Raw genomic sequence first — 14,240 nt, 5'->3', positions numbered from 1 at the left:
GTGGTACCTCTCACCATTTGAGTGTGTTTCCTCATTGTTCAGGCTTGGATCATTGGTCATTGTTTCCGGAACAATTAATGTCATGCAGTACATTGACATTCTAGACAATTCTGCTCTTCACTGTGGCAGCAATATGCAAACTGCTATTTTCTGTTTCAGCATTATAGTTTACCATGTCATACTGCAAAGCTTGCAGTGACTTGGTTTGCAGACATGAGTGTACAAACACATTATTGTTCTGCCTAGAGTGCCAACCTTCACTCCATCGAGCACCTTCATGATGAACAGGAACATGAGCCTTGGATCAGACCATTGTGCCCATAGGACACACGTATTTCAGTCACTCTTATCTTTTGCGAGGAGAGGATCCCCCTCTATGCCCTATCTGTCACACACACAACAAACAGTAGAACATGTACTGATTACTTGTCCAGCTTTTGCAGATGAGCGCTGAAACTCCTTCAAAGAGCTAAACAAACATCACTCCCTCACTCTCAAAACCATACTGGAAGATAGAAAAAATATAGCAGATGTTTTTCAGTTCCTCAAGAAAATAAATTATTACAATCAAATATAAAACTAAATATTATCTCTAAAGCAAGCTGTAGTCATTCTCTGTTACTCTTGGAAATCATTAGCAGCAATATACGAATTAAAACAAAACCATTATATAAAATATAAAATTTTACAGGTGCATTTTAGCCGCAGTAGCTCTTGCGCCAAGAATTCTTAAATCAAATCAAATTATTGTGCCCATAATAAGTAGTTGAACTGATTGAATGCATTGAGACAGGAATGGGCCAAAATATCACCTTCCTGTTATCAGAAATTGGTTTCAAATCTGCTGAAGGATGCTGTGTGTAATTAAGGCTAAAGTTGAGCCAAAACATTATTAAATATTATATTAGTAAAAGGTTTTTTGAATCATGCCGATGTTCAATTGCTTTTGGCAATATCATGTGCATGTGTATATATATTTTTTTGTCTTATTACAAAAGTAGTTTTTACAGCCTTATCTTAATTGGTTCTTTTTTTTTCACAAGCACATTTAATGTAGTAGATCGACAAAACAGTCACCTTATGCAAAAACTTTCAATTCATAAAAATATTCATGTTTTATTTAATTTTACAATGAAAAACAAAAATATTTCGTTTTCCATTTTGTAAAGTACCACATTTCATTACGTAATTATATCTGCCATTTTGGGTTTTTCTGTTAATGCTACACCAGCATGTTATGGAGTCTTCATACTTGATACGTTAGTTATATCTGTGTCAGAACTATCACTCTGTAAATACACTCTTTATATAAAAATTAATATACGGTAATTCTCTGACTTACATAAGCCAAGTTACATAACTTCAGACTTACGTAAATTTTTTTTCACAAAAATTTTTTTTTTTTTTTTTTTAGGTTTGTAAAATTTAAAACTAAAAAAAAAAATAATAATAATAATAAGCAATCAGTAACAATGAACACAGCACAAACAAATTGCACAAGTGAGATGTGGACAGAGTGACAAGTTTACAAAGCTTAAAATATAGGAATGAAGAGAAGATTTTGAAAATTTATTTATATTTTTTTATGACTGATATTTTTTACATATAACTAATATGTAAAAAATATATAGCAAATTAATTGAAAAATATATAACTATTTTTCTTTATTCTTCTGAGGATATTATCTGGTTTTTGTAATTTTGGCATATCAGGGATATAGTAGCAATATTTTATTAGCCATTCCCAAGTTACGTAAAACTCGACTTACGTAAGAAGTCCTGGAACGTATGTTGGGGACATACTGTATTCTGAAATAAATAACATCTGTAATATTAGTGAGGCTTAATATAAGATAAAAGTAAATAATTACTGTTCAATTGAATATCTATATTTAGAATGAATAAATCCTTTAGATTAAGTTATTTGTTTGGGTTTTTTTTTCCCCCTCTCTTGTATTATCTTGTTTTCTTTCTAGTTTTCAAGATGTGATACTTTCTTTTTAATAATCCTTTAATAATAAAAAAAAATTGAATGAAAAATATAATTACCACTTATACTACATTATTTGAAAACATCTGTTTATCGGGAGAATGCATATCAGTGTTTTTGAATATCAGTTGTTACTGTGCCTAATGCTCCTGTTGAGGTAACACACTTTTAGAACAATCAGCTAAAACTCCTTTTGTTTTTATAAATAACTTATAATTGTCCTCACATCAAATAAATTTTATGCAGGAGGAAAATAAAATAATCATAAAGTCAGTGTTCCCAAATGATCCTTATTTCTTCTTATTATTTTTTTTTTCTTTTCCTGTTTTATCCTTATTTTAAAATAAAGTAGTTAATTCTTTGTTTTTTTATCTCATTTTTTGAAACAACATAGTTTAAGTTAGTAAGGCCAAATGATGCAAGGAAGCAGACTTTTTCTGCATCAGCTAAAAAAATAGTAATAACGAAACAAAATATTCATACTACAGTAGACTTGAAATAATGGCACATTGAGATCAGATGTATACATACAGCGCAGATATCTTACAGTGCCGTAAAAAAGAAAATGGCAAGTCAGTGAGTACTGTGTTTATGTTTGCCATTTTCAAAGTGAATTCTATACTGATATCATGGATTATACAGCTGTTTTACATTTATTTTAAATTAAAAAACCCCCACTATGGCTCCTAAAGTTAATAAACCTCATACAGAGAAGAAAACAAGAACAACATTAAAGCTTAGTAACAAATTTGATATAATCCATACTATTACATTAGGATCACCTGGAATGTTAATTCGTATACCCTTGGTATTGTATTTGTAAATTGTGTGTGTTCTCTGCTCAATTTGCCTGTTTTGCCGGATGAAAAACCTCAGTTTCTGGGGGGGAACTTTGCTATCTATGCATGAGACCCACTAACTCAGCCACGGAGTGAAAAAAGCCTATAAAAGTTCTTTGCGTCATTGGCGGGATTCGAACCCAGGCCTTTTCCACCCAGTGTGGTGATGACAGTGATGATACCACCGTGCTACCCATGCAGACTAAACTTGATATAATAAAGAAAATAGAATGGGATGTAAGCAGAAGTGTATTAATGGCAGAATATAACATTGGTTCATCAACATGTTTATGTTTTTTTATGTGTAGTTAATAAAATTGCATTCTTAATCTCTCTATTTCTTATTTGGCCTCATTATTTCTGCATTAAATACATTAAAAATAAAACTTTCTAGATAACATAAAAATCAAAATAACGGCACCTTCGGGGATTCAAGGTGCCATTATTTCGATTTTTAAGTTTACTGTATTCTCGTTCCCACAAGGTAACCATCCAATTCCTCTTTGAACTTGCCACGACTGACTAGTCATAGGTGAATTTTATGATATCCATTCCTCTGCTTTTCCCTGAGATTTTATAATTGTACTCCTTGTTTGTTACCTTACCTATGAGGAAGAATAGATCATTTCATTGTACTCAACCTCTTTAGTGTCTTATAGTCAGATCTCCATTTAGATGTCTAGTTGTCAAACTTTATAGCCCACACCTTTTAAGCTATTCTTCATATGTACATCATTTGTTCTCATCGCTAATCTGGTCACTCTACATTCAACCCTCTTCAGAAGCCCATGTCTTTTTTTTAGGTGCTGTCTCCAGATTTAAATACAATACTCCAAATGCAGCCTAATTGTCATCTTGTATAGAGGGATAATTATCCTTTTCCCTACTAGCAAAGATTCTGTAAATCACAGACACCATGTTCCTAGCTGCCTGTTTAAACTGCATGGAAAATTTTGTCAGCATGGATCATAACATCTAAGTAATTTTTAGTTTTTTAGCTCTTCTCCCCCAACCACTTTTAGTACTTCTCCCTCTAACTTATACATGACTCCAGGATTTGATTTTTGTTTTCCAGATGCATAATTTGCATTTTGAAGTATTAAATTTTAGTTACATTTTTCCAATCAAAGTCTTTTTGAAACACCATGGCCTGGGGCGCCTCCGTAGCCAGGTGGGCAGAAGCAGCAGTGCATAGCACACGCTTCTTGATTAGACCGGGGTTCAAGCCCATGACCACCAAATACAGAGGAGGCAGAAAGGTCAGGAAATGACCACTGCATATCCTCGGAGCAATATGGCCTTAGTTGCTAATGTTCCTAAAAAAAAAAAAAAAAAAAAAAAAAAAAAACAACAAGCATGGCCTGGTTTGGCTTGTTAACACCCCTTCCCACCATTAAGTCATCAGAAAACTTTGATGGCTTCCCTTGGATATGCTTGTCAATATCATTTATGAAAATTAAAACTAGGAGTGACCCGAACACCATGCCCAGATGGAACTCACTTGTTACACTAGTCCACCCTGAAGACTGACCTTTTATGACAACCCTCTCCTATTATTTAGCTGGCCCTGTGATCCAGTATAGGATCTTGCCAGTAACTCCAACTTCTTCTAGTTCACACAACACCTTTCCATGTGGAATGGTATCAAAAACTTTATTTAACATCTAGATATATAATGCCAAAATTGTTATCTACATTTCACTTAAATTGCATCATAGTAGCTTATCAGACTGGTCAGACATGGCCTCCCCTTAACCATATCCAACACTTCCCTAAACAAAATCAGCACTTGTTACAGAATATCCTCTGTCCCCTTGACCTGTATATATAGGTTTAGTGTACAGAGGAAAGTCCCTCACAAGTGTTCAGCTGGAAGTTTATAGGAAGATTTCAGATATTCATGCATCTTCTACAGTTTTCTGGAAAGTCTACATTTCTTCCAGATTTAAATTATTTTTTTTTTTCTATTTTACATGTGTATTTATTATTTCATTTTATTTATCAATGTAAACTTCAAAGTCGCCAATAGATGGCTCTACGTGTGTTTAGCACTGGAATTCTTGATCATATATTTACTATATATGGCAGGCAGGCAGGCTTTCAGTTTCTTTGTCTTTTACAGTAGCAGTATTTGCAAGTTTTATGTGATTTATTCTTCCTTAAATGATTATTGGTGGCTTCCCTTAATTATTTGTATTTAAAAATTCTTTTAAAAATTCACAGCTTACAGGGGATTGATTTCTTTTCTGTGAGTATTGTCATCTAAAATTATATTGTGATATAATACTACAAATAATTCTTTCTTTTGTCAACTGGCATTGTTATTTATATTTGAAGTAAGTGCAACTGAGAACATATAGTTTGGTAAACAATTTGTAGGTTATTAAAGTGGTGAAAGACACTTGGAGAAAAAATAAACACATCCTCTATGTAGAAAATGACAGGATTTTTTCCTCCATAGAAAAAGCCATGAGTTAGGGCTGAATTTGAAACCACTGAAATTTTTCCAAGGCAATAGGAAGAAGCTCATAATGAGATCCTTGTCGGTCAATTCAGTCCTGCAGATATTGTGAAAGGCTTGTGGGGTAAAATTTTTCCTGGCATGGCCTGTTCTTCTTAAGAGATCAGGCCATGCTAAGTTAGGAGCAGAGAAAGTAAGTTTCATGAATTTGAAGTATTGGTTGTCATTAAATGCTGACAATAGGAATATTGGAAACATGATTCTACTCTGATATTGAGGGTGCAGAATTTGAATAAGGAGAGTACAATGTGTACAGAAAGGACATGTGGTAGGAAGGAGTTGTGTTTTTCATTAAGATGTGTGTAGCTTCTAGAGCAACACATTTAGTGGACATAGATTGCCAATGTTTATTACAAGACTGAGTCAGCCTGGTGACATAAACACTGCTAAACAAAAATGGGAGTAGAAGTCTGTTGTACCCCAAAAGACTGTGATGAGTATAATGAATAGCTATACAGATATATAGAATGGGCCAGCCATTCAGCAGGTCTTATTATGGAGAATTTTAACTTTCCAGATAGTGATGAGAACTGAAGAATTGCGATCAGTAGCAGAATATTTCTGAATTCTCTAGATGGCTGTTTTCTATATTGACATGTTAGAGAGGCTACAAGAGAAAGGTTATTCTTAATCTGATTATTTTTGTAGTTTTTATAATATGTATTTTTATAATAAGCTCAGACATTATTTAAACTCTTTTTCATTGGGATTAGCTGTTGTCAAAAAATGTAGATGCTAAATGTAAACAATTTGTAGGTTATTAAAGTGGTGAAAGGCACTTTGAGGAAGTATTCATGGAGGCCACTAAGCTTTTTATTCCAAATAAAAGTTATTGCTCAAGGTTTAGTCCTAAATGGATGTCAGATGAGTTTAATTGCAGAGTAGAAAATGCATGGAAAGATTATAAATTGTTAGGGGACACAGACTCCTATAGGAAGTAAATTAGTCTGTATTCTACTGAAGCAACTCTTGGGAAAGTGTCTTCACAATATGAGATTGTTGCATTACATACAAAACTGAGGCTGTTGCTCTACCCCCTTAGACTAATGTTCTGTGATGGAGTGAGACTTTTGCCAGAAATTTGTTTGGCTCTTATGGAATGAGACTTTTGCCAGAAATTTGTTTGAGTTTGTAAACTTCTGCACCATTGAGCTTCTCACATTTTGTGGATATTTCTCATTATCATTTTGTCCAGTCATTCACTCATGGTTCTTCTTTACCCACCCACAAAGTGCTAGCAATCACTGAAACTGGGTAACAGCACAGATTTTAAATGAATAGCAATATGCTTTTCTATTGTAGCAGTTTTTTTATTTCTTATCACTGTTTCAATTACATGTGCAAAGTATTTTTAGCTTGCACCTTAGTAAATTTAAAAAGTCAAGAACCAGATTTAAGACATTCTTTTCTGTTGAATCAAATTTTAAGGGTCTCTGTTCTTCAAAACAGATTTTTCATTTTTTTTTTTTTTTTTTTATGTTGATTATATTTTAATGTACCTAACTACAACCTTGATGACAATATAAAAATTGTGATTTTGTTGTAAATATGTTTCAGGAGACAATTCCCTCAATGGAGATATCCATAAAATTATCTATTAATAAAATTTATTATTGTTGTAGTTTTTTTTCTTCTTTTTAATTGTGATGTTTTTGAGTAGTTCGCATTTATAGTACTAAAGATATATTAATAAAAATTACTCATCACTAAATTTGTTACTGTTTATTGTTTTCCAGGTAGATATGGACAGTGTACTATCTTCATGTGCTAGTCGTTTCCCTGATGTTTTCAAACTTCAGGAAATTGAAAACAGTTTCTTAGAATTATCTTCAATATCCAGAGAGGGTGGAAATAATTCTTCAAAAACACATTTTACAAAAATTTCTTCAAATCAGAAAATTAGGTTTGAAATTAATCATTCTTAAAAATTTATAGCTTATCATGTCTGAGAAATATGTACAACATTCAACAGTTATTTATATTCCTTTATTTATGTATAGAGCTTATTTTAACAAAATGTTTCCATTTCTATGTGAATATGTTAAATGGTGTGTGTGTGTGTGTGTGTGTGTGTGTGTGTGTGTGTGTGTGTAGGTAGTATGCATATTGCACAATCAGGTTGGTATTCTACTACAAAAAGACACATTCGCTGCAGCTAATATACTAGTATATCAGCTGTTTCAAAACAGTTATAGTAAGTTTTAAAACCCTTGGGCCATTTCAGGGCATATATCAGGATATGAAAAGATTAAAATTTTTATTCTTTAATAATTTGATTAATAAATTATTTATTAAACACAAAAACCGTTGTTCAGGAATAGATTCTTCCATTTTGCATTTTAAGATCAAAAAATATACAACTCTTCAGAGAGATGATGTTTCAGCTGCTACACAAAAAAGATAGTATTTATGCAAATAGACCGGTGAATAAGTGTTCTTGTTGCAGATGGAATTTAAGTATGACATAATATCTGAAATATCATCCACCAATTCATTCTTTTTGTAAGCCATCCTCCTAGCATTAATGCCAAATGTGAAACATTTTCCATCTTGAAAAAAAAAAAGTGGTTTTAAACATCCATATGAATATTTTGGCTGTAAACAGGAAAAATATTAAGTTTTTGCTATGAACAGACTTGTCTGGGGGAAAAAAAAGCTGCCACTAATTTAAAATATTCCACATTTTAAATTAGTATGGGGAAAAAAATATAGTATATTTTTCATATGTGTTGACAGGTTAGATTTGTTTTATTAAAGATTTTATCTTTTAAAATCAGTAGTTTTTTGTTAATTAACATTAATTAATCATTTGACATTTTTTTATGTTTCTGTTTGCAATGAAAATAAAACTGAAACACTTTTATAAGAGAATAAAAAAAAAAAGGAAATAACAATAAAATATGCTTGGTTTTTTCCATGATGACAAGCTTAAGTTTTTTGTTGTTCTATGTGATGAACATTAATTACGTATTATTGATTTTTGATGAGACCTTGCAGAACACTGTTCTAAGCATTCCAGCTAAAAACGAATTGTAAAAAGTAACATTCTGATTGGTGACTATGAGAGCTTGAAGAGTTGGGTGGATGCCCTCAAAGGAATTAAAATGGGGGGGGCCATCAAGTTCTCAGCTCCCAACTCAATGCCAGAGCACACTCTTATGCACCAGGCAACACAGCAGCAACCTTCAGGGCAAAATGCACTGGTCCCGCAGGGGCTAGTTATTGTTGGTGACTCAATTGTCAGGGAAACGAGAAATATATTGTGCAAAAAGGATAGGTGAAATAGCACCAGGGTATGTCTGCCAGGGACAAAAGTGAATGGCATTGTAGAGCAGATATCTTTTAAGGGCACAAAAGGTGATATTGTTCTACACGTTGGTACTAATGACATTAAGTGTAGGAGATCTGCGGATTTACTAAGCACGTACAGGTCAGTGATGAAAAAAAGTTGGTAGTTAGGATTAAATTTGAAAGTGTCTAAAATCCTGCCCAGACATGATAGGAGGGAGTATATGATTAGAACTTTGTCAATCAGTTCGGCCCTGGTGAGATTGTGCAGGGCTCGTGGGGTAGAATTTTTCTTAGCGTAGTCTGTGCTTGTTAACAGGAAAGATTGCTTTTACGGGGATGGGATACACTTAAATAGAAGGGATGCACGAATATTTGCTGATGCTATCGAGGCAATGTTAGGTGGGTCGGAGAAATGCTAGCTTGGAGGGATTCACAGACTAATGGAATCACAGTCGCCGCAAGCAGAGGTCAAAATGATTCTTGCTCTGCTTCTATTGGAATGAGCAGCAACCCAGAAAGGCAATTGCTGGGGATTTCAGGAACTGCTGGGTGTCATAAAACAAGTAAATACATGGACTTTATTAGAGTAACTAAGAGTAAGACTAGGTGCATATATACTTGCATGTACACCAATGCTAGGAGTATAGTAAATAAATTTGAAGTGCTGGTTAAGACATCCAAGGTGGATATTGTTGGGATATCAGAGACGTGATGCCACTCAGATATAAGGGATGTAAAATTGGAATTTGGGGAGTACAATGTGCCAGACAGGATAGGAAGGGAGGAGGGGGTTATGCTGTTAGTTAAAAAACACATAAAATCTAAGGAAGTGCATTCAGCAAAGGCAGATTATGAGAAACCCTTGGCAAAGGATGCAAAGAAAAACAACAAAGAGTTCTTTACCTATGTAAACTCTAAAAGGAAAGGGATGAATCAGATTGGTCCAGGGGATATTGATGGTTCAACTGTTGATGATTCTGCTCAGGTGGCTAACAAATTAAATGAGTATTTTGCTTCTACATTCACCCATAAGGAGTTATTCAGGGAGGTGAATGCCAGAGTTGAGTTAAACTTTGGCAGTAAGCTAGATGATTTTGTAATAACTGAGAGGAAAGTGGAGGAGAAATTGTTGAAGCTAAACATAAAAAATGTCCCGGGGTGGACGGGATCTATCCAGTTATATTAAAGGAGGCAGCAAGGGAAGTAAGCAAACCATTAGCCAAAATTATGAGAGCTTCTTTGGACTCAGAGGAGGTACCCATGGACTGGAGATGTGCAAATGTGACCCAATTCATAAAGGAGGAGGAGGATCAAAGGCTGACAGAAGTAATTATAGACCTGTTAGTTTAACTTCTTAATGGAGGCACCAGTTAAAGCCAGTGCAGATGGGCTGCAAGAGTAGCTCATGGTGTCTTATCAATGATATACAGGAATTTTTCTAGCAGGGATAGGGAGGTGATTATTCCCTTGTATAAGGCAATGGTCAGGCCACACCTTGAGTACTGTATACAGGTCTGGAGGCCTCATTTCAAGAAGGATGTAGAGCTGCTGGAACAAGTACAGAGAAGGGCAACAAGGTTAGTGAACGGAACGAAGGGTTGCTCTTACGAAGAAAGGCTTAGGTTTTGCGAATTACAGTGTCTGGAGACTAGGCACCGGCGAGGTTATCTGATAGAGGTGTACAAAGCCTTGAATGGTTTGAGCATGCTCAATGCTGATGGGATACTGCCTCTTGCTCAGAATAATCACCTGAGAGGGCATAAATTCAAATTGAGGAAAGACAGATGTAGGATAGATGTGCAGACATTTGCCTTTAGCCAGCGGGTAGTTGGTTGGTGGAACAGACTTCCATCCCTTATTGTGGAAGTTGATAGCCTAAATAAATTTAAGGCTCAGCTGGACAGGTATTTCGAACGAACGGAGGGGTGAAGTGGAAGGGTTTTTTCTTTTCTTTTTTTTTTTGGCTGATGTTGCATAAGCTTGCTTTCTTGCATCATATGCCTCTACTAATGCTAATGCTAAAAGCAATGCAGGATCATCTAGACAAGACTTCAGTTATAGCTCGGACAGAGCATGGTTTTGTTAAGGGGAAGTCTAGCCGGACCAGTTTGATTGGATACTAATGATGTGGATACAAACGAACTGGATGCAGGGAATAACTTTGATATCATATATTTGGATCTTAGAAAGGCTTTTAATACTGAACAAATTGGAGCAGTGTGGCATTGGAGGCAAATTTCTGCTATGGATAAAGGGATGGTTGAGTGGGAGAAGATAAAGAGTGGTAATCAATGGACACTGCTCATCGTGGACTAATGTTATTAGTGAAGTCCCTCAGGGTTCAGTGTTGGGTCCATTGTTGTTTTCTGTATTTATAAATGATATTGATGATGGTATATCAAGCTTAATGTCCAAGTTTGCAGACGAAACGAAGGTTGGCAGGGTTGTTAAGGACACTAATGACAGTATGCTGCTGCAACAGGATCGAGAAAAGTTGAGCAGATGGGCCGAGAGGTGGCAAATGAAGTTTGACATTGACAAATGTAAATTATTACACATGGAAAACAGCAACCCCAGAGCAACATATCAACTCTGTGGTACTACACTGACAGTGGTAGAGAACGAAAAGGACCTGGTGGTAAATGTGCAGGCAGATATGAAGTTTTCTGAGCAGTGCAGACGGTCTGCTAGAGTAGCTCATCGTGTCTTGTCAATGATATACAGGAATTTTTCTAGCAGGGAGAAGGAGGTGATTATCCCCTTGTATAAGGCAATGGTCAGGCAACACCTTGAGTATACAGGTCTGGAGACCTCATTTTAAGAAGGATGTAGAGCTGTTGGAACGAGTACCGAGAAGGGCAACAAGATTAATTAATGCAACAAAGGGTTGCTCTTATGAAGAAAGGCTTAAGTTTTGCAAATGTCAGTGTCTGGAGACTAGGCACCTGTGACGTGATCTGATTGAGGTGTATAAAGCCTTGAATGGTTTGAGCATGCTCAATGCTGATGAGATTCTTCCTCTTGCTCAGAATAATAATCACCTGAGAGGTCATAAATTCAAATTGAGGAAAGACAGATATAGGATAGATGTGTGGAAGTTTGCCTTTAGCCAGAGGGTAGTTGGTTGGTGGAACAGACTTCCATCCTTTGTTGTGGAAGTTGATAGCCTAAATAAATTTAAGGCTGAGCTGGACAGGTATTTGGAATGAATGGAGGGGTAACATGGGAGCAGTTTTTTTTTTTTTTTTTTTTATAAGCCTGATATACCTTTATCAATATCATTGATAAATATACAAACAACAGTGGACCCAACAGCAAACCATGTGAGACTCCACATTAGTCCATGAAGAGCCCATTGATTACCACCCTCTGTCTTCGCCCACTCAACCATCCTTTTATCCATTGTAGCAACTTACCCTTAATACCATTCTGCTCCAATTTGTATAGTAGTCTTCCATGTGCAACAGTGTCAAAAGCTTTCCTGAAATCCAAGTATCTGATATCAGAATTGTGATTCATTAAACCAGACGACCTTCTTCTAATCACTCAAGGTCCAGTTTTGATGCTCGCATGCCCATTCTGGGTGCTGCAGCCAGTGAACCGTGGTTAGCACCGGCACTCGGAGCACCCTGTGGCTACACAGCCCGATTTTCAGCAAGGTTCGATGTACTGTGTGTTGTGAAAAGTTACTCCCGTCACCAGGAAATTCTGGCGAGTTGTGCCACAGTCACCCTTCTGTTTCCACATACCATCTGGTAGAGCCTTCGCTCACCTCACAGCTCATCGAGCTGTTGGACAACCACAGCTCGATGAGCTGTGGTTGTCCAACACCTCGCCAGCAGTTCATGGGTTTTCTCTCCTCGGACCACTTTCAGACTAACCACGGCTGACCGTAAGTACCCCACCAGCAGTGCCGTTTCAGATATGCTCTGACCCAGTCATCTGGCCATTACAATTTGGCCTTTGTTAAACTCGCTTAAGTCCGCTGCCTTTCCCATCTGAAGAACAAGAGTAACACTGATTAACGGAGCTCAGTAGCAGGTGTTTTTTATACCATGTCCCGACCCGCGCATGTGTCATAGTTCACCTGCAGTTGCTTCGATTTGCATAACGACTCGCTGGTCATAATGTTTTGGCTCATTGGTGTATACTGTATATCTGATCATTTATTGGCAGGCTGGTGCACGATTTTATCACACGAACTTTCCATAACTTCCACTAAAAGCACCCCCTGATCACTACTGAGCAGACTGTGGGCGCATGCCAGCACTTTTCAACCTGGTGTTGCTTTAAGAGAGATTTTTTAGCTATGGGTCACTGGTGATCATTTTGAAGCGAGTATCATATCGGACATAGAGATTGAACAGTGATTTATGATTCCTTATTGTATCAGACAGTGCTGAAATGCATCGGAAAGAATTAAAGAGATGAATGAAGCATATGGTATTGAGTGTGTTGATAGGAGGGCCATGTTAAAATGACACAAGAGTTTCAGTGAAGGCTGTGTGTCTGTTGTTGATGACCCAAGGCCTGGTCAGCCTTCCTCAACAACTCCTAAGCAAATTGAAAATGCTCAGGAAATCTTGGTTGAAGACGGGCGATTTACACTTCATGAATTAGCTGTTTCAAAGGCCATTTCATATAGTAGTGCTCACAATATTGTGAAAGATCACCTGAAAATGTCACAAATATATGCCCACTGGATTCCACACAGTTTGACTCCAGCAAAAACAGCAAAGAGTAGTGACTTGTGATAAAACTTGGATTTTTCACTATGATCCAGAGACAAAACAATAGTCGAGTGAGTGGAGGCATTCTGATTCATCAAGGCCTAAGAAATTTTGAGCTATTCAGCAGTATCCTGTAAAGCACAATGAATGTTTTGCGGCATCTGCCATATTTGTTTTACCTTTTACTCTTTAATTTTTGTTCTGCTCTCAAAAATTAAACAGCACTTAAGATTTCAGGGTTTCAATAACAAAGTTGAAATGGTCACTGCCATCAGCGGGCACCTCTGTAGCCAGGTGGGAAGGAGCAGCAGTGCATAGCACACGCTTCTTGATTAGATCGGGGTTCGAGCCCGTCACCACAAATACGGAGGATGCGGAAAGGTCAGGGAATGACCACCGCATATTCCTGGAGTAATATATGGCCTTAGTTGCTAATGCTCCTAAAAAAAACCAAATAACATAACATAACATAACTGCCATCAGCAAGGCCCTTATTCCATAACGGTTTTTTTTTAAATAAGGAATCCACATCCTGTGATATTTCCAGCTATGCAAACTGTCTTTGGTCTTCTACTTTGCTTCTCATCTTCTAGACTCTCTGTCCTCAAAATACTCTTTATCACTTGAAAATTGTTATACTGTAACATTTTTTGTTTTCCCTAATATTTGACAAAATTCTGTTATTGCAGTTAGTTTTGTTCATTTCATTGTCATGCATAAACACAATCATGTTATAAAAGCAGTGTAGCTGGATACATGCTGTAATGGCAAGCCACTACATATGCTAACAATAAATATCCTACACTTGAGGACCACATAGTTGGGCAGTTTCTGCTCTGCAACTGATGCACCATCACGAGTCTCAGGACT

The 14,240-nt window shown here is 36.3% G+C and overlaps 1 protein-coding gene across 7 annotated transcripts in view; it reads left to right on the top strand.

The window, feature by feature from the left end:
* The window catches only part of LOC150079226 (lisH domain-containing protein ARMC9-like), a 446,058-nt gene that overhangs the window by 154,203 nt on the left and 277,615 nt on the right, over positions 1-14,240 (top strand). For all 7 annotated transcript variants that reach the window (XM_090383948.1, XM_090383946.1, XM_090383947.1 and 4 more), the window contains exon 10: positions 7,086-7,252. In XM_090383948.1, the coding sequence (XP_090240074.1) occupies positions 7,086-7,252 (167 nt within the window). The remainder of the gene's footprint in view (positions 1-7,085; positions 7,253-14,240) is intronic.

This window comes from Mastigoproctus giganteus, chromosome 10 (genome assembly GCF_048544385.1).
Source record: "Mastigoproctus giganteus isolate SK-2022 chromosome 10, ASM4854438v1, whole genome shotgun sequence".
Taxonomy (NCBI): Eukaryota; Metazoa; Arthropoda; class Arachnida; order Uropygi; family Thelyphonidae; genus Mastigoproctus; species Mastigoproctus giganteus.
Note: the sequence above shows the minus strand (reverse complement) of the source record. Positions and strands in the feature narration are given on the sequence as shown.